Below are 20,107 nucleotides of genomic sequence, written 5' to 3' on the forward strand. Positions count from 1 at the left end.
ATGCCAGTCGTAGTCCCCCTCCAAGCCCTCTGTCAGTTCTCAGTGCAGTCATGACCGTGCAGTACACACCCGCACATAGACTAATCAAACCGTGATCTGTGTAGCAGTCATTTTAAGCGGCGTTGTAATTAGAATTATGACGTTATCAGGTTCTGTTATTCCATGCTAGAGGGAGATACAGCACAACAGGTTGTGGTGGAGCTCTGTCCCCCTCTGCTGTGTGACTGTGTGTTGCACATACCAGGGTTCAAATACATGTGTATTTGTATTTTAAATACTTATTTTCTGTTATTTTTTTTTTCTGTAGCCGAATCGTAGCCAGAACCACCTTGTCGACCGCTGTTGAATAATTCATCAATAGTCAGACACATCTAACCTTTTTTTAAAAGAAGACCAATTTATTTATTTAGTATAATGCAATGAAAACATGCATTGTATAAAAAAACATTGTTTTTACTGAAGTGCCATAGCCTATTGCGCTCTACTCCCCCTCGCATTATCAGTTGGAAAGAGGAGGAGATGTAGAACGTTTAGTAGACAGACTAAGTTAGCAAAACAATTGCTATAATCATTATAATCATACCATCACGGCCCTACTTGTATTCTATCTACTTGTATTTTGAATGGAAGAAATATCCAAATACTTACTTGGAAATTTCTTTGAAAATAATTGAAATACGCGAAATAGTTTAACTCGGGTTTGGTGTAGCCTATTAAAAAAGGGCCAAGCCAATAGCAAAATAATGATCAGCTTAATAATTAGATTGATTTTCGTTTAACGTCGGCTATTTCTTGTTGCTAGATGTTTAGAATTGTTCAGAGGGATTAGGGAAAAGTTGCCCCTATTTTATATTGTGTGTGTGTTGCTTAAAGGAGCAATCTGTAGTTGGACTTATAAATTAATTATATACAGTCAAAGTCGGAAGTTTACATCCACCTCAGCCAAATACATTTAAACTCAGCTTTTCACAATTCCTGACATTTAATCCTAGTAAAGATTCCATGTCTTAGGTCAGTTAGGATCACCAATTAATTTTAAGAATGTGAAATGTCAGAATAATAGTTGAGAGAATGATTTATTTGAGCTTTAATTTCTTTCATCACTTTCCCAGTGGGTCAGAAGTTTACATGCACTCAATTAGTATTTGGTAGCATTGCCTTTAAATTGTTTAACTTGGGTCAAACGTTTCAGGGAGCCTTCCACAAGCTTCCCACAATAAGTTGGGTGAATTTTGGCCCATTCTTCCTGACAGAGCTGGTGTAACTGAGTCAGGTTTTGTAGTCCTCCTTGCTCGCACACACTTTTTCAGTTCTGCCCACAATTGTTCTATGGGATTGAGGTCAGGGCTTTGTGAAGGCCACTCTAATACCTTGACTTTGTTGTCCTTAAGCCATTTTGCAACAACTTTGGAAGTATGCTTGGCGTCATTGTCCATTTGGAAGACCCATTTGTGACCAAGCTTTAACTTCCTGACTGATGTCTTGAGATGTTGCTTCAATATATCCACATAATTTTCCTACCTCATCTATTTTGTGAAGTGCACCAGTCCCCCCTGCAGCAAAGCACCCCCACAACATGATGCTGCCACCCCCGTGCTTCATGGTTGGGGTAGTGTTCTTCGGCTTGCAAGCCTCCCCCTTTTTCCTCCAAACATTATGATGGTCATTATGGCCAAACAGTTCTATTTTTGTTTCATCAGACCAGAGGACATTTCTCCAAAACGTGCAATCTTTGTCCACATGTGCAGTTGCAAACCGTAGTCTGGGTTTTTCTATGGCGGTTTTGGAGCAGTGGCATCTTCCTTGCTGATCGGCCTTTCAGGTTATGTTGATATAGGACTCGTTTTACTGTGGATATAGATCATTTTGTACCTGTTTCCTCCAGCATCTTCACAAGGTCCTTTGATGTTGTTCTGGGATTGATTTATGCTTTTCGCACCAAAGTATGTTCATCTCTAGGAGACAGAACCTTCCTGAGCGGAGTGAGGCTGCATGGTCCCATGGTGTTTATACTTGTGTACTATTGTTTGTATAGATGCATGTGGTAAAGGCTGGCATTTAGACATTTGACTTGTGGAAGTCTACAATTATACTCCTGAGGTCTTGGCTGATTTCTTTTGATTTTCCCATGATGTCAAGCAAAGAGACACTACGTTTGATGGTAGGCCTTGAAATACATCCACAGGTACAACTCCAATTGACTCAAATGAGGCCAATTAGCCTATCAGAAGCTTCTAAAGCCATGACATTTGTTTGACCCTGATTGGTGCCTATTTGACAAAGTTACAGTAAATCAAGTGAAAATCGGCCGCGTCATCGGCGTGCCATGAAGGCGTTGTTCTCTTACCAAATTTGGTGTCCTATAGGATATACTACACTCCTAATGATATAGTGAAGTCTGGTTACGTTCTAGGCACTCTGAGGAATAAATACAAAGGTGATTTGACTGGTTGAAACAACGTTTCGGGTTTGATTTTCACAGATGCCTTTCTTTGTAAATTGAACGAGTGGAAATAGAAAATTGATCGTGCATGCTATATGGACTTTTTTAGGATACGAAAAGGGATTTTATCCAACAAAACACTTCATCTTATCTCTGGGACCCTTTGGATGATAAATCAGAACAAAGATTTCAGAATGTAAGTACACATTTCACCTTCAGAGGTGAATTTATCAAACCTGTTGCGGTGAAAAAAGTGTTTTGTTGTTAGGAGATCTCCTCAAACAATAGCATGGCATTTTTTTGCAGTAATAGTTACTGTAAATTGGACAGTGCAGTTCTATTAATAATAATTTAAGCTTTCAGCCAATGTTGTTTCTCTAAAATCTGCGATCGTGACGTAAGGCGCTGCATGATTTACAACTGTCCCGTTAACGGAATGTCTATCCCTCCGTCAGTCCTCCACTAACCTCACACCCTTTCAGTGGCTATCAACCGGCCCTAACATCGGAGTCAGATCGAGTCTCCTGTCGTGGACGATTGGTTACGGCGCGCCTAGCAGGTATGGAACACCATAGATCAAAACTGGACGAACCCAAACGCTCTTGTGCTCAAAATATATCTTCATAAACAAAAAGCCAAAGGGCGAACCCAAAGTGCAAAATTGAAAGTACTCAGGAAATAGTAAGAGATTTCTCTCAGGAAAACAAGTAACATTTGCAATGACCGACAAAAACAAATGGCAGAGGGAGTAGATATACAGTGATAGAGTGGGGATTGGAACCAGGTGTGTGTAATGATGACGACACAAGTCCGGGGGATTGATGAGTGAAGGGCGTTTTCCAGCAGTAGGTTCGGCAGCAGCTAGAAGACCGGCGACACCGAACGGCTGAGCCGGACAGGAGGGGGAGCCAAAGCGAAGGCTGGTGTGACACATATGATAAGAAAAAACATATACAACTAATATAATATTTAAAAAATGACTTTCTTGAAACAATAAGGTTAGGGGAATACATTGTCTCATTCACCACCTGAAAACAAAGTACAATTTACATCACTTTCATAACCAGAACATCACACACAACCGCATGCCCTTGATTTCCGTTGGCCCACAAACCACATCATATTCTCCTTTCGGTCTTTCCTTTAACAGTCAACAATTTCTATAGTGGTCTTCAAGTACATTGACGTTTCACTCTTTCTGTTCTGACAATCAGCCAAATGCTAGCTTGGTTATTGATCTGTTTCTGCTGCTGTATATAGCAACCGCTATGTATAGCCAAGCCAACTGCTATGGTAACTTTGCATGACAACCATCATATATTAGGAGTTAGATGGATAGGATAAATAGATCAGAGATAGATTTTCTACGACTTGTTATAGAGTTATAGATTTTCTACGACTTGCCCCACCACCTTGGTATGTACAGTGCCATCGCAAAGTATTCAGACCCCTTGACTTTTTCCACATTTTGTTAGGTTACAGCCTTATACAAAAAACTATCCACAGCCATCTACACACATACCCCTTAATGACAAAAATCAAAAACAGGTTTTTAGAAATGTCAGCAAAATATTGCAAATAAAAAACAGAATTACCTTATTTGCTATGAGACTTGAAATTGAGCTCAGGTGCATCCTGTTTCCATTGATCATCCTTGATGTTTCTACAACTTGATTTGGAGTCCACCTGTGGGAAATTCAATTGATTGGACGTGATTTGAAAAGGCACACATCTGTCTATATAAGGTCCCACAGTGGACAGTGCATGTCAAATCAAAAACCAAGCCATGAGGTTGAAGCAATTGTCCTTTGAGCTCCGAGACATGATTGTGTCGAGGCACAGATCGGGGGAAGGGTACCAAAATATTTCTGCAGTGTTGAAGGCCACCAATAACACAGTGGCGTCCATCATTCTTAAATGGAAGAAGTTTGGAACCACCAAGACTCTTCCTAGAGCTGGCTGCCCGGCCAAACTGTGCAATCGGTGGAGAAGGGCCTTGGTCAGGGAGGTGACCAAGAACCCGATGGACACCTGACAGAGCTTTAGAGTTCCTCTGTGGAGATGGCAGAAACTTCCAGAAGGACAACCATCTCTGCAGCACTCCACCAATCAGGCCTTTATAGTTTTATTTTAAATGACTGTACAACCATCAAAATTAATTGTCAGATCCAACAGCAGATCTCTTTGTTTCTTGCGACCTATAACTAGCATCTCTGTTTTGTCCGAGTTTAAAAGTAAAACATTTGCTGCCATCCACGGCCTTAAGTCTTTAACACAGGCTTCCAAGGTAGGCAATTTTTGGGGCTTTACCATATTTCATTGAAATATACAGGTGTGTGTCATCCGCATAGCAGTGAAAGTTGACATTGTGTTTCCAAATGACCAAGAGGTAGAATATATAGTGAAAACAGTAGTGGTCCAGCAATGATTTGTTTTTTTTTTAAGAGTCTTTATTAATGCCATTTTTAGTGAGTTTGATACACATCTGTTGGATAGAGAGACATTTATTATGTTCAACATAAGATGGCCAAGCACAGGATGTAGCTCTTAGTTTAGTTTGAGTAGGGTCCAGTATGTAGCTTGAGCGTTTAGAGGCCATGAGTTTTTTTTTTCATGAAAGTGTCAAGAGATACAGTATTATACAACTCTGAACAGCATATTGTTAGAATTAACTGAATTCCATCTGGTTTTTGGGACAGACATGAATGCCATTTTGGACATGTGGGACCAATCTAATAAGACCAACTACAATCCACAAGCAACCGAGGCTCTCCAGCATATACTCTCTAGTTACAACCTTATTGATGCCTGGCGAGCAGATAATCCTATGGCAAAAGAGTACACGTTCTACTCAAACAGGCATAAATCATTCTCACGAATAATGATAGTCCCACTAGTCCCACAAATGATAGTCCACCCAGATGGGATGGCGTATCACTGCAGGATGCTGTGGTAGCCATGCTGGTTAAGTGTGCCTTGAATTCTAAATAAATCATAGACAGTGTCACCAGCAAGCACCCCCACACCATCACACCTCCTCTTCCATGCTTTACGTGGGAACCACACGTGCGTAGATGATCCGTTCACTTACTCTGCATCTCACAAAGAGACAGCGGGTGGAACCAAAAATCTCAAATGTGGACACATCAGTCCAAAGGACAGATTTCGACCGGTCAAATGTCCATTGCTCGTGTTACTTGGCCCAAGCAAGTCTCTTCTTATTGGTGTCCTTTAATAATGGTTTCTTTGCAGCAATTTGACCATGAGGGCCTGATTCATGCAGTGTCCTCTGAACAGTTGATGTATGTTACTTGAACTCTGTGAAGCATTTATTTGGGCTGCAATCTGAGATGCAGTTAACTCGAATGAACTTATCCTCTGCAGCAGAGGTGCTGACTGTAAGGCGCTACAGAGGGTAGTGCGTACGGCCCAGTATATCACTGGGGCCAAGCTTCTTGCCATCCAGGACCTATATAATAGGCGGTGTCAGAGGGAAGCCCATACAATTGTCAGACTGTTTCCTCTGCTACCACATGGCAAGCAGTACCGGAGGGTCAAGTCTAGGACCAAAAGGCTCTTTAGCAGCTTCTACCTGCTGAACGATTATTCAAATGGCCAACGGACTATTTACATTGCTATTTACATTGACACGCCCCCCACCCCTCCATTTGAGTTGTACACTGCTGCTACTCACTGTTTATTATCTATGCATAGTCACTTCACCCCTACCTACATGTACAAACTACCTCGACTAACCTATAGCCTTGTTATTATTATAATTTGATGTTTATTTGGTAAATATTTTCTTAACTCTTCTAAGACTGCACTGTTAGTTAAGGGCTTGTAAAGTAAGCATTTCACGGTAAGGTCTACACTTGTTGTATTCGGCGCATGTGACAAATAAAGTTTGATTTGATTTGAACGCTGGATCTTCCTTTCCTGTGGCGGTCCTCATAAGAGACAGTTTCATCATAGCTCTGATGGTTTTTGCGACTACACTTGAAGAAACTTTCAAAGTTATTGAAATGTTCCACATTGACTGACCTTCATGTCTTAAAGTAATGATGGACTGTCATTTCTCTTTGCTCAAACGCATTAAGAAGGAAAGCAATTCCACAAATGAACTTTGAACAAGGCACACCTGTTAATTAAAATGCATTCCAGGTGAAGCTGGTTGAGAGAATCCCGAGAGTGTGCAAAGCTGTCAGCTCGGGGATTCAATCTAATAACCTTTCGGTTACTGGCCCACCGCTATAACCACTAGGCTACCTGCCGCCCCCGTATGATGCTACAAGCTTGGCACACTTGTATTTGGGGAGTTTCTCCCATTCTTCTCTGTAGATCATCTGTCGTGACGCGACTTTCATTAATGTGATGACTGTTACTTATCAAATAATTACCTACTATGTTTAATTGTTACCAGATTAAATGAATCATGTAACAATTAACTCATTAGGAATTTGGGGCACCACGGAAGAAGTTGTTTAACGAGTTACCATCTCCCGAATTAAACTCAACTTATATATATATATTCTTATATATCGATAACCGTCACTTATTAATCATTAGCTCATATCAGTCTCATTCTGAACATTGCAGACTTGAATCTGCACAAACCCGAGTCTTACTGATCATTCCGTACCACAGAAATTGATGTAATTATTTATTTGTTAACATACGAAATGATAAAACAGGATACACACACACATATGGTATAGGTTGTTGATTAGAAACTTAATATGATGAAAAGAGGTCCCTAGCGGACTAACACAATATGACACTTGTTACAAAAGATGGAAAGTTAAAGAGAGAAAGAGAGACACTTGGATACATTTGGGATCTACGCTCACAGTAATCCTAATAACTTGCCACGAACTGCCGCCCGTAATGCATGTATTTACGTGTTGAAGGTCTTCGTTGTATATCTCTGTTGGAACCAGGCCTTTATGAAAAGGCTTCTGCTTCGTGAAAATGGTTTGATTGGGCCTTCTCCTTAGTTTGTAAGTGTGAGTCTCTGATTGTCCACAAGAGGTCACAATGTCCTCCCGAGTTGTCTGTGTTGACTTTCACTCGTTCTGGAAGAGTGGTCTTCTGAGGACAGCTAATCAGCCGTGTCGATGATCCCCAGAGTTGTGATTGATGAGAGCAGTGTAGTCAATGATGATTTGAAGAGAATAACCGGATGGTCCTACTTAAATTCACTTTCTTAGATACAGTACTCAAGCTCAAAGATACTCAACCTTAAAATTGATTGTTAGAGGCTACTTTGTCTTCTTCAACTCTTGTTGATTTCCAGGGTCGTGACCAATGGAGACATAGCGGCAGCTTGTGGTCCTTCTAGTCTGGTGTGTTAATTCTTAACTCAATCTTTTATACACTTGGATAAAAAGGGTTATTTCCGTAATACTGACACGTTCTCTGAGCACCCTCGGGCATGGCTAGTTACTGGGCAAAACATCACAAAACAATATGATCTTGTTAGAAAACTCAAATCAAATTCCTATCTTAACAAAAATATTCTCTTCATCCTTTATATTTCCTACGTAAAGGATGTAAACCTGATATACACAGTGTGAAAGCTCTTCAAGTTTTATAATATTTTCATTAAATCACTTTTATACCATTTTTAATGACACCACAAAATATACATTAATTTCCCATATTCCATCTCTCATCATTCCCCACATTCGGATGTTGAAATATGTTGTCCCAGTGTTCACTGTTGGACTTTAGAGTTTTGGGGCAGCAAAACCTTCTGTAAACAAAGGGATTCCATTCCCAATACTAAAGACCAAAAGGAGTCGTCTGCTGCCTACAATTTACGATTGGCGTGAGGTGTCATAAAACCCTCACACCAATCCCTCATCCACTCTGGAGAAGGTTTTCATCAAGGATCTCTCTGTATTTGCTCTGTTCATCATTCCCTTGATCCTGATTAGTCTCCCAGTCCCTGACACTGAAAAAATACCCACAGCATGATGCTGCCACCCATGCTTCACCGTTGGGATGGTGACAGGTCTCCTCCAGACATGACGCTTGGCATTCAGGACAAAGAGTTCAATCGTGGTTTCATCAGACCAGAGAATCTTTTGGCAAACTCCAAGCAGCCTTCAAGTGCCTTTTAGTGAAGAGTGGCTTCCGTCTGGCCACTCTACCACAGAAGCCTGATTGGTGGAGTGCTGCAGAGATGGTTTTCTTTCTGGAAGTTTCTGCCATCTCCATAGAGGAACTCTGGAGCTCTGTCAGTGACCATCGGGTTCTTGGTCACCTCCCTGACCAAGACCTGTCACCCACAATTTGCAAATGTTTTTAAAAACCTGTTTTCGCTTTGTCATTATGGGGTATTGCGTGTAGATTGATGAAGGACATTTTTTTATTTAATCCATTTTAGAATAAGGCGGTAAATGTGGAAAAAGTTGAGGGGTCTGAATACTTTCTAAATACACTGTATACATACCAGTGATGCTTGCCTTTTGTGGTCAGTGGAGTTTTGCAAGCTCTGACTAACTGGGGTTTGGTTCTTATGAAGTCAAAACATTATTCTTATGTGAATGATGCAGTGAGATTATTGGCTCTAAAAAAATTGGTGGAGTATGAAATGTTCATTTCAAAGCTAAGAAATAATGCTCTCTCTCATTTCTCTCCCCAATCTCTCTCTCTCTTAGCACATTGCCCCCCCTCCCCCTCTCTCACTCACTATACCTCCCTCTGTCTTTCCGTCTATCGCTCGCAAACAGGCCAAGGACCTCAGCTACTCAGAGATGGACCTCCGTGCCAAGCCCAAGAGGTTCGGCACATTCACCTTTGGCTTGAAGAGGAGGAAGAAAAAGAGTGACGGGGATCTCTCCCAGAGCATCGTAGTCCTCCACGGCCCCGAGCCAGAGGTCAAAGGGCAAGAGGAGGAGGAGCTTCTGAACCTCAGCCTCTGGGACATCGGCCAGGGAGGCACTCTGAACAAGAGGGTAAGGTTCGCTGTGTCTCAGCCTGACCTAAACACTAAGACACTGGTCACCTCTTATCCTCCTCCCACTGACCCCAAGAAATCGCAGGCCCAGGAGCCACCGATGGACAGTCCTAAGACTGCCACCAACCAACCAAATTCCCAGATGGATAACATTATTCCTCTTGAAGTGGGCCGGGCTACAAGAAAAGTTCCTTTAGCTATGCCTGAGGTGGAGTGGAACGAGATCTCACAGGAAGAGGAGATCCCGGATGTTCAGTGTGACAACCCGTATGGCTCAACAGACCATACTGACACAGCTTCTCCAATGGATGTTGATAGCTTTAACCGAAGTCCTCCACCTTTCCCACCCAACCCACCTACACCGTCCTATCCATCTAGCCCACCCCCCTGCTACCCATTGAGCCCAGCTACATCCTTTTCCCCCTTTAGCTCTCCTCCTGCTACAGTTTACACCTCAAACGAGAGTGATGAAATGCCCCCCTTACCCAGCGCTGACCCTGTGAATAGTGGTATTATTCATCCTGTCCTTCCTGTGACTGAACTCTCACTTCGCAAAACTGAGGCCTCTTATGTTACTCTCTCCATTGGACAACCTGTTGTTGTTGAAAATATCACCACTGTTACCCCTAATACAGATCCCTCTCCCATTGCCTTGGACCCCAATATAGAAGCCACTATTACTGAAACAGACACAACTGACGTTAAAACCGAGACCTTTCCTCTGAACCCTGATTCTTTGGCTGACAACACTGAGACACCTATTCTCAACACCGTCGCCCCCGCTCTTATCACCATCAACTCTGTTACTGACATGGACACCAACTCCATCAATGATACCTCTGTCTCCACCACTGATACATCTAGGCCTATGCCTGAAACAGTCACCTCCATCACCTCTGAAGAGATCAGCGCTGCTATTGCTGATCCTGGCCCCTCTCTCGCTGAAATGGTCATCCCCGTTCCAAGCACTGACAAATCTACACATGAAATTCTAGCCTCCATTGCAAACACTGTCAACTCCATTACCAACAGTGACAACACTGTCCCCAACACTGACACTTTCTCTGCCAACACGGAGGCATTTGGAACTCTGTATGACTCACTACTTCCGCAAAGTTTCACCTCGGAACAAGAATCTGCCACATCAGACAATGACTCTACTGAGGGATGCCTTGACACCAACCTAACCATAATACATTATGAAACTAACCCACACCTGTCCTTGGATAGCCCCTTTGACTCACCAAGTCCCATTTTACCTGAATCAGTTAAACAGGAGTCTAAAACTGCCATTGATCACACTGAAGCTAGTGTCAGTGACCCCACCCAATCATTACAGTCTGCCACTGTCCTCCCTGTCCCCGACATGGACATACCTGCCACTGCAGTCTCCAAAATGGATACCAGCCACCCTGACACAGACACCACTGCTAATACTAACCTCACTGTTACTGATACCGACACTCAACAAGTATTCGAAGATCTTTACGACTCTCTTTTTCCTGGAATGTTCCCCTCACCTCACATATCTGGCCACACCGCATCTGCTCTCAGCAGTTACACTTCTGGCGTTGTGACATCGGGCGTGATGATGGACACTCGATGCACACCTCCTAATATAGACGCTCCTTTTGAGAACAAGCTTCCCCCTGTTCCTCAAACAGACACTGCCCACCCGAGCACAGATGTCTCCCTCGCTGAGCCCGAGGCCTTTGCGCCTCTGTGCTTTGAGCCTACACTCCCCACAACTGAGCCAATGGAAATGGATGACTTAGAGCCTGAGTGTCCCACCTCAGACTCACCTATCCCAAATACCGATATCGCTGTCCCTGATCGTGGCTCTAGTGACACATGCGACTCTCTCTATGACTTTCTTTTCCCTGAACGTTTTCCTTCTGACCAGGTGTGCACCATTTCTGACCCCCACCGTGATAAACCAGTCTATGTTACGGACACCGATTCTGTTCCGCTCCGGCCAGATTGCAACACTCGACCAAACCTTGTTGATCAGTCGGAGCCTTTGACCGCAGCTCTTCCAGTTGACCTTGATACGGAGGACACTGAAAACACGTATCTCGTCCTTCATCATTCTGATATGAACATTGACAACTCTGATCACATTCTCTCGGACAATGTCACCCTCGTTTCTGACATTCTTAGCGCCAGCCATCCAAGCACTAAGAATTCCAGTACTCTTGAAACCACCATCTCCATTGATGCGTCCGTCTCCTCAACAATAGCAGAGACTATGGCTACTGAGACAGGTCAAGAAGCAGAAGTGCAGATTATGGAAGAGGAAAATGGACAGATTGAGCAGAATATTACGTCCTATGATGTAGACGTAGTCAGGGAAAGATCATATGATATGTCCACCATGGCTACTGAGAAAGTTCAAGAAGCAGAGTTGGAGGTAATGGAAGAGGCCAACAGCATAGATTCTAATAGACAGATTAAAGAACATATGCCCTGTGATGCAGACGTTAACAGGGCAAGCTCACAGTGTGTGATCATACCAGAGAACAGCAATGCCATGGAAGTCACCATACCAGCGGTCCATTACAGCATCCTGGAGGATTACATGGAGGAGAGTGGCGTTGAAGAGGTGAAAGCAGAGGAAATGCAAGGAGCGGGCAAACAACGGAGGAATGGTAATGAAACCGTTGAAGCGGGATGGAGTTTGGGGTCACAGAAAGTAACGGAGGTAATGTTAGAAACGAAGGATAGAGGTCAAGAGAATGAAGTCCACCGAGAAAAGAAGAGACACATTGAGTCCCCAGAAGACGGCGATGCAGAGAGGCTGGTGCCGGTGGAGGAGAGAGGAACGAGAGAGGTCTCGGCACTGGTGAAAGAAGGGTGGGAGGATGGGGTGGAACCAGCCCTACCTGTTCAGCAGGTGCACACACTCATGGAATGTGAGTCGCCCGCCCCGCCTTCCATCACAGAGCAGCATGGAGAGGAGGAGGGGTCAGGGAGTAACCGGAGTGCAGTTACAAACGCTTACCTGGTAACAGAGGCCTGCGCTGATACACATACACTCAGACAGACCCCAGGCCACGAAGAGCCACAGGAGTCTCACAGCGGCGAGAACGAACACGCTGCCACCGGCAACAGAGAGAGACAGGACACACTCGCAACACATAACACACTCGCACACACCACAGGCCGAGAGGGGAGCATTTTAGACACACTCACAGCAGAGGAAGTGGACCTAGTCACTCGTACTACTGAGGACGCATCCTCTTTCTCTGAGCAGAAAGCAAAAGTGAACGCCACTAGCACACATGGCGAGAACACATTTTCACTTGACAGAGAAGAGACAACGACAGACACAGAGTCCAGAACGTACACTGTAAAGATAGAACATGAAGGGACACTCGGTACTGAGTGGATAGACATCATTGTCACGCAGGAAACAGACCGAGCCAGTTCAGAGCCAGTGCCAGAGCAGGTGGCAGTGAATCCTCCAGTCACACGAGACACGATCCTCGACAGACTTCGAAAGAGAGCCAACGGTCTTGCCACTGAGGACACAGAGAGACCCGGTGCAGAGCCAGAGCAGGTGGGAGGGACGCTATCAGTCACTGCAGATACACTGCTCAACTCACTGAGGAGCAGAGTCAAATTCCTCAGCCAGCCCGAAGGGTAAGGGATGACATTTCATCTGCTATCCTTACTCTGATTTCCTACTTTTCATGATGTGTGTGTTTTGAAGTGGAGGTGATCAAGTTTCATGTGATCTTTGTATGCTAAATGAGTGAGTGTGTGCACTCAGATTGCACAAGTGTGTCTGTGAGTGCGAGAGAATGTGGGGACTCAGCAACAATAGGACTATAGCTAATTGCTCGGTGTGTGCTGCACAGTAAATTGTACGAGTATGGGACTCGGTGGACTGGAGGGGGAAATTGTTGATGTCCATTCTCTATGCAATGTGTCTGGGATGTTGTTTATTGAACATGCAAAGACTGTTATTATCTCATAATGTTGTGATTGAGGGCAATTAGCTAGAATTATGAATTGGATTTCAATAGCACATCCCCTCTACTATGTACAGTACAGACAGTCTACTTCACTGTCCCGATAAATGACATGTGGATCTGCGTAACAGCCATCTGAACTAGACACGTTACGCTGTAAATCCTTAGAAAAAAAATCCTTGTAAAACTAGAATATTTACCAGCAGAGTGGAATTCATTCTGCATTCACCCAGGGATTATATTTCCTGTCATCTTTTAATATTCTTTGTGGACATTTCTTTATTGCTACGGCATCCTTTTTTTGTCATTGTCGAATAGGCCAGTTTCCTTGGTGGAAGACATCGTGTGAAAGTCTCCAAGCCAGACTCGAAGTGGTGATTGGGCCTCACCCTTCCACCCGCATGCTTGTGGTCCTCTCTGCACCCTCTCAGTGGGATGGGCTGAAAGGAGTCATGGTCAAAGAACTTGACTTCTCGTCCAATGGCTTGTTTGTGTTGGACGGTAGACCCGAGATACACCTGTTGGCGTTGCCAATGGAAACACTTGTGGCGTAAACATTTCATCGGCGCACACTGTGGTGCGCCTGTTGTCGACACCTGAACAGGAATGGCTGGGCGTGCGTGTTTGTGTGTGTGCGCACGCGACACTCTTCGTGTAGCCTATGGCTTTCATTCTTTAAGACAGTGTACACTATGTCAATTGTTTGCCTGGTTGACAGGCCTTTTGCATGCCATGTGTTATCTGATCATGGGAATCTTGGACCTAGTCCTTTTTTCATGGAACACAGTAAAGAACTCAGTGGACCCACACAGTAAAGATTATATATCCAAGCCACACTGTTTTCAGTTCCTCTGAAAACATGAAAACAGAGAGGACAACACTGTACATATGTTATTTTCTTTCCCAATAGCAGCTGTTGTTTCCTGCTGCCCCCACAAGATGGCGGCAAATACATATAGTAAAGTCAAGAACACAGTGGTCCGTTTAGTTATAACAATATCACTTAGAGATATCTCTATATGCTCTGGAAATAGACTCAGGTTGTGTGGATGTGGGCCGTTTCGAGATAGTCACACAGGACACAAAGTGGTTCGCTAGCCTCCGCTTTGTTTACCGAATCTACTTGGATTTTCTATAATATTCAAAGCAGTTGCTTTCGAACGAGGGATTTCATGGCTTAATGAGGTAAGACAGGAAATCCGCTCATAGATTGTGTAGGACACACATGCATATTGACACATCCAGGCCAAAGCGGGAGGTTTCAAAAATACTTTCTCAGTCGCCAACATACTGGAGCATCTTTAATAAGTGAAGATCTACAGATCCAGAATATCTGTCGTGCCAGCAAAATGAATTATCTTACGGGAACTCTACACCCTGATCCCAGCATGTTGAGCTACAGTGGTGGTCGTTTCACATGTCGACGCGACTAAGAACCTAATGAGCTCAGTGGATGGAGCCGCTCTGTCCTCTGAAGCGGTCAGCCTGTCAGGTCACATCGAAAGTTGCGTTGGCTCTCTGCGTGTAAACCTGGTACACCTGGTATCAGATGTACACGTGGTACCAACCAGATGAGTTCCCAGAGCTGGTTTCTGTGAGAATGGAGAGACCTGTGTGGAATGTGGAGGCACACAGGCAGGCCCCAATTCAAAAATACTGTAGTACATTGAACAACAAAAAAACATCCACAGGTGCTGCCAGGGTACAAATACTGCCGTAGGAAAATAAATACCTGCAGAACATTTCGCTGTTGGAATGTCGCTGAATTTCAGTAGTTATGCCTGAGAAAATATCTTTGTGATTGATGCATTGCTATTCAAATGTAAGAACATGCGAAGAGTGTGTGGGTCTTCTTTAGACTGCAAAGCCCTCCTCTGCCTTACCCTTCAGACGGCATAGAGGAAAAACAAGTTAAAAATATATTTTTTAAAGAATGGTCCCCAAATTTTCGATTGAAACATGATCCAAATCAGTATATTGGTTGTGTACACAGCTCAGCAAGTATAGCAGTGCAGCAAAATGCTTCTGTGACTCCTAATAATGCAGTCAAATGTTTAAAAAATAATAATAATTGAATGGAAAGAAAAAAATAAGAAAGAAATCAAGAATGGTTCAACAGTCTTATGGCCTGGTGATTGAAGCTGTTTTTTAGTCTCTTGGTCTTAGCTCTGATGCACCTGGACTGTCTACGTCTGTCGGACGGGAGCAGAGTGAACAGTCCGTGGCTCGGGTGACTGAGGTCCTTAATGATCTTCTTGGCCTTCTTTTGATACCGGCTGCTGTACATGTCCTGGAGGGCAGGCAGCGTGGCTTCTGATGCGTTGGGCTGTCCTCATCACCTTCTGGAGAGTCATGCGGTTGAGGACGGAGCAGTTGCCGTACCAAGCAGTGACGTAGCCCGACAGAATGTTCTCAATAGTGCATCTGTAGAAGTCCGTGAGGGTCTTAGGGGCCATGCCAAATAGATTTCTAGCCATCTGAGGTTGCAAAGGCGCTATTGCACCTTATTCACCACAATGTCAGTTAGGTGAGATCATTTCAGGTCCTCAGTGATGTGTAGGCCGAGGAACTTGAAGCTTTTGACCCCTCTACTGTGGCCCCCTTCGAAGAGGATGGGGTGTGCTCCCTCTTCTGTCTCCTGTAGTTCACAAATCGATCCTTCCTTTTTTTATCGTTGAGGGACAAATTATTTTCCTGGCACCACGCCGTCAGCACAGGTGTGTCTGCATATGCGTGAATTTCCAATTTTTCATGTTGAAGCAGATGATTGTGAGTTTATGTTGGTCTGACATTTATAGGGCCTTCCTAATTTGGCCTCGTTTTAGATTTTGTTCATAACAAATGCTAGCGGCCGTGATTGAATTCAAACGTGAGTTGATTTCGGGGTGTGGTTTGATGTGGGTGTCACTTGTGTGTGTTCTCAGGTGATTTCATACATTAGCTTCAGCCGGGTTGTGTGGAACTGTGGCAAAGTTGGATTGACTTTGGATAGCCTATCTCTGGGGATAGTTAGGGACCGTCAATAAATTGCACATTGAAAATGGGACAATATTTTCATGTTGCACATCTCATTATATGCTTTCAATATTTGTATATTCATTTCTACAATGTATAATTGGTTTGAGGTTAAGTCATTGTAATGTGGAGCGATTGACCTTTTAAAATATAGTCCCGTGTATGTTGTGTAATTGACCATGGGCATTACGACCGGTTCGCATGCAGCTGCGCTCGGAATTGTTTACTTGGGTGCTGCCAGCTGTGGGCAGGATTAAAATGAATCCCAACCCACGGATAACTGTTACGGTACCCTTCATTCCATGACATTCCCTTTTTTTCTATCTTGCAAATCTTAGTTTTGGACTTGACTGACTTCATGACCAAAATGATCCTATTTACATTTTGTAGTCAATTTTGACACTAGAGTAAATGTCGGACTCGATGCCACATCAGCCATTTAAAAAAATGAAAAGTTGCTTTTTAGTTGCTTTTCTTTTAGTTGCTCTATACAACTTCATGTTCCAGCAGAGAGGTGCAGTGGTATGTGGTAGCTATTAAGCCCTTCTGTCTTCCCCGGGGTGCAGGTGTGGTGATGAGCTGAGTTACCTGCTGAAACGGAGGGATGGAGAAGTACCAAGACACACAACGGAGAGAAGTTTGAAATAGTTTAGGGGAAAAAACACTGCTACAGAATGGCATTCTTGTGGTGATGTGCTGTCAACTTTTTCTGAAGTGGCAGTTTGAAATGAAGGAGGAGTTGTGAGGATAGATGAACTCCATTTACTGTAGGTAAACATTGGTTGTCGGTTCACAAAAGGACTGCTGTTTAGTCTGTAAGATATAAACTCAGCAAAAAAAGAAGCGTCCTCTCACTGTCAACTGCGTTTATTTTCAGCAAACTTAACATGTGTAAATATTTGTATGAACATAAGATTCAACAACTGAGACATAAACTGAACAAGTTAAACAGACATGTGACTAACAGAAATGGAATAATGTGTCCCTGAACAAAGGGGGGGTCAAAATCAAAAGTAACAGTATCTGGTGTGGCCACCAGTACTGCAATGCATCTCCTCCTCATAGACTACACCAGATTTGCCAGTTCTTGTTACCCCATTCTTCCACCAAGGCACCTGCAAGTTTCCGGACATTTCTGGGGGGAATGGCCCTAGCCCTCACCCTCCGATCCAACAGGTACCAGACACGCTCAATGGGATTGCTGGGACTGACATTCCTGTCTTGCAGGAAATCACACACAGAACGAGCAGTATGGCTGGTGGCATTGTCATGCTGAAAGGTCATGTCAGGATGAGCCTGCAGGAAGGGTACCACATGAGGGAGGAGGGTGTCTTCCCTGTTACGCACAGCGTTGGGATTGCCTGCAATGACAACAAGCTCAGTCCGATGATGCTGTGACACACCGCCCCAGACTGTGACGGACCCTCCATCTCCAAATCGATCCCGCTCCAGAGTACAGGCCTCTGTGTAACGCTCATTACTTCGACGATAAACACGAATCCGACCATCACCCCTGGTGAGACAAAACCACGACTCGTCAGTGAAGAGCACTTTTTGCCAGTCCTGTCTGGTCCGGCGATTGTGGGTTTGCGCCCATAGGCGACGTTGTTGCCGGTGATGTTTGGTAAGGACCTGTCAACAACAGGCCTACAAGCCCTCAGTCCAGCCTCTCTCAGCCTATTGTGGACAGTCTGAGTACTGATGGAGGGATTGTGCGTTCCTGGTGTAACTTGGGCAATTGTTGTTGCCATCCTGTACCTGTCCCGCAGGTGTGATGTTCGGATGTACCGATCCTGTGCAGGTGTTGTTACACGTGGTCTGCCACTGCGAGGATGATCAACTGTCCGTACTGCCTACCTGTAGTGCTGTCTTAGGCGTCTCACAGTACGGACATTGCAATTTATTGCCCTGGCCACATCTGCAGTCCTCATGCCTCCTTGCAGCATGCCTAAGGCACGTTCACGCAGATGAGCATGGACCCTGGGCATCTTTCTTTTGGTGTTTTTCAGAGTTAGTGGAAAGGCCTCTTTACTGTCCTAAGTTTTCATAACTGTGACCATAATTGCCTACCGTCTGTAAGCTGTTAGTGTCTTAACGACCGTTCCCCAGGTGCATGTTCATTAATTGTTCATGGTTCATTGAACAAGCATGGGAAACAGTGTTTAAACCCTTTACCATGAAGATCTGTGAAGTTATTTGAGGTTTTAAGAATGATCTTTGAAAGGGCCCTGAAAAGGGTCCGTTTCTTTTTTTTTTGAGTTTAGATTGGATGCTTACGTCTGTGTAGTCACTCCACTTGTCTCTCTAGTACAGGAGTATTAGACGGGGACAATGGGGGAAAAAATGCATTGAAACTGGCTTCGAGGTCCAGAGTTGAATCTGAGGGCTCTAGTAGTTTGCACATTGTGCACTTTATGATGAATCAGTCTAGTTGTAACTGTCCCTGGTGAGAGACCCTGCGTGTTTGAACAGACCGACTACTTTTTGTTGAGCGCTAAATGAAAAGGCTTCTGCTTCGTCTAATCTTGAGTCAGTGACCGTGTTTACATGCACACCAATATGCCGTTATTATTTGGGATACTCAAGTATTCTATTTTTGAGTTGACGCATATAAACATCATATCCCGTTTACAATAACTGGAAAAAGCTTGTATCCCAGGTTATGAGAAACCAGGATATGATGCCTGGGCTATGCTGATCTAAGACGGGATACTGTGGCATGTTAACGTCCTGTTCCATTTACTGTTATTTTTGCGGTGTGCTCAGGCTCAGTTTCGCATATCATGGATGTTGTGTGATGATGTTTTAATCTGATTGTCAAACAAATCACTTCAAAAAGTTGGCTACCTGCGCAGTTCGATCCACCATAATAATTTAGCCTACTATAATTAATTTACTATACTTTACTATTGGCGATCCGGTCATGTGCAACTGGGCTCAGAATTGGTGATTACTTGGGTACTGCCAGAAACAGCAGGGATTCAGACTTTAGAACCCAGTTCCTACATTTGAATATAACAATTTATTTTATCAAACAATACTGTGCTACATTTTATCTCTGGGACCCTCAGGATGACAAATCAGAGCAAGATGACTGAATGGAAGTACATTATTTACCTTCAGAGGTGAATGTATCAAACCAGTGCCCATGATACAAAGTGTTTTTGTTGTTGTGCACTAAGCCTCAAACAATAGCATGGTCTTTTATCACTGTAATAGCTACTGTAAATTGGACACTGCAGTTAGAATAACAAGAAATGAAACTTTCTGCTCATGTAAGACATGTCTATGTCCTGGATTGTTGGATGTTACTGACAACGTCATTGTAGACACATTAGCACACGTTAGCAACAACCGTCCCGGTATAGAGATGCCGATCCCGTAGAGGTTTTAAGAGATGCAGAAAGAAAGAAATCATATTTCTCCACTCCTATTCCCTAGACAAAATTAACATATGTTTTATAATATCAATGCATAAAAACAAAAAAAATGCATAATTCTGCAGGAATTCATATTATATGAATCTACATGTGAAAGGTTATAGGCCTGCAGTCTGTGTCCATATTTCACTTACTATTCCATTTAACCCACATACTTAATGAGGAATGTTTATTCATGGACACAGGGATACTCATGAGCGAGATATCAAAGGTGCATGCATTATTCTTATTCCGAATAAGAATTTAAGCGGGATTTGAGCTACTATCCGGA

At 43.7% G+C, this 20,107-nt stretch overlaps 1 protein-coding gene across 2 annotated transcripts in view; it reads left to right on the plus strand.

The window, feature by feature from the left end:
* The window catches only part of LOC135550057 (uncharacterized), a 73,099-nt gene that overhangs the window by 17,283 nt on the left and 35,709 nt on the right, over positions 1-20,107 (plus strand). The window contains exon 3 of one of the 2 annotated variants that reach the window (XM_064980516.1): positions 9,109-13,049. In XM_064980516.1, the coding sequence (XP_064836588.1) occupies positions 9,109-13,049 (3,941 nt within the window). The remainder of the gene's footprint in view (positions 1-9,108; positions 13,050-20,107) is intronic. The other variant, XM_064980517.1, reaches the window with a different exon arrangement.

This window comes from Oncorhynchus masou, chromosome 12 (assembly GCF_036934945.1).
Source record: "Oncorhynchus masou masou isolate Uvic2021 chromosome 12, UVic_Omas_1.1, whole genome shotgun sequence".
Classification (NCBI taxonomy): Eukaryota; Metazoa; Chordata; class Actinopteri; order Salmoniformes; family Salmonidae; genus Oncorhynchus; species Oncorhynchus masou.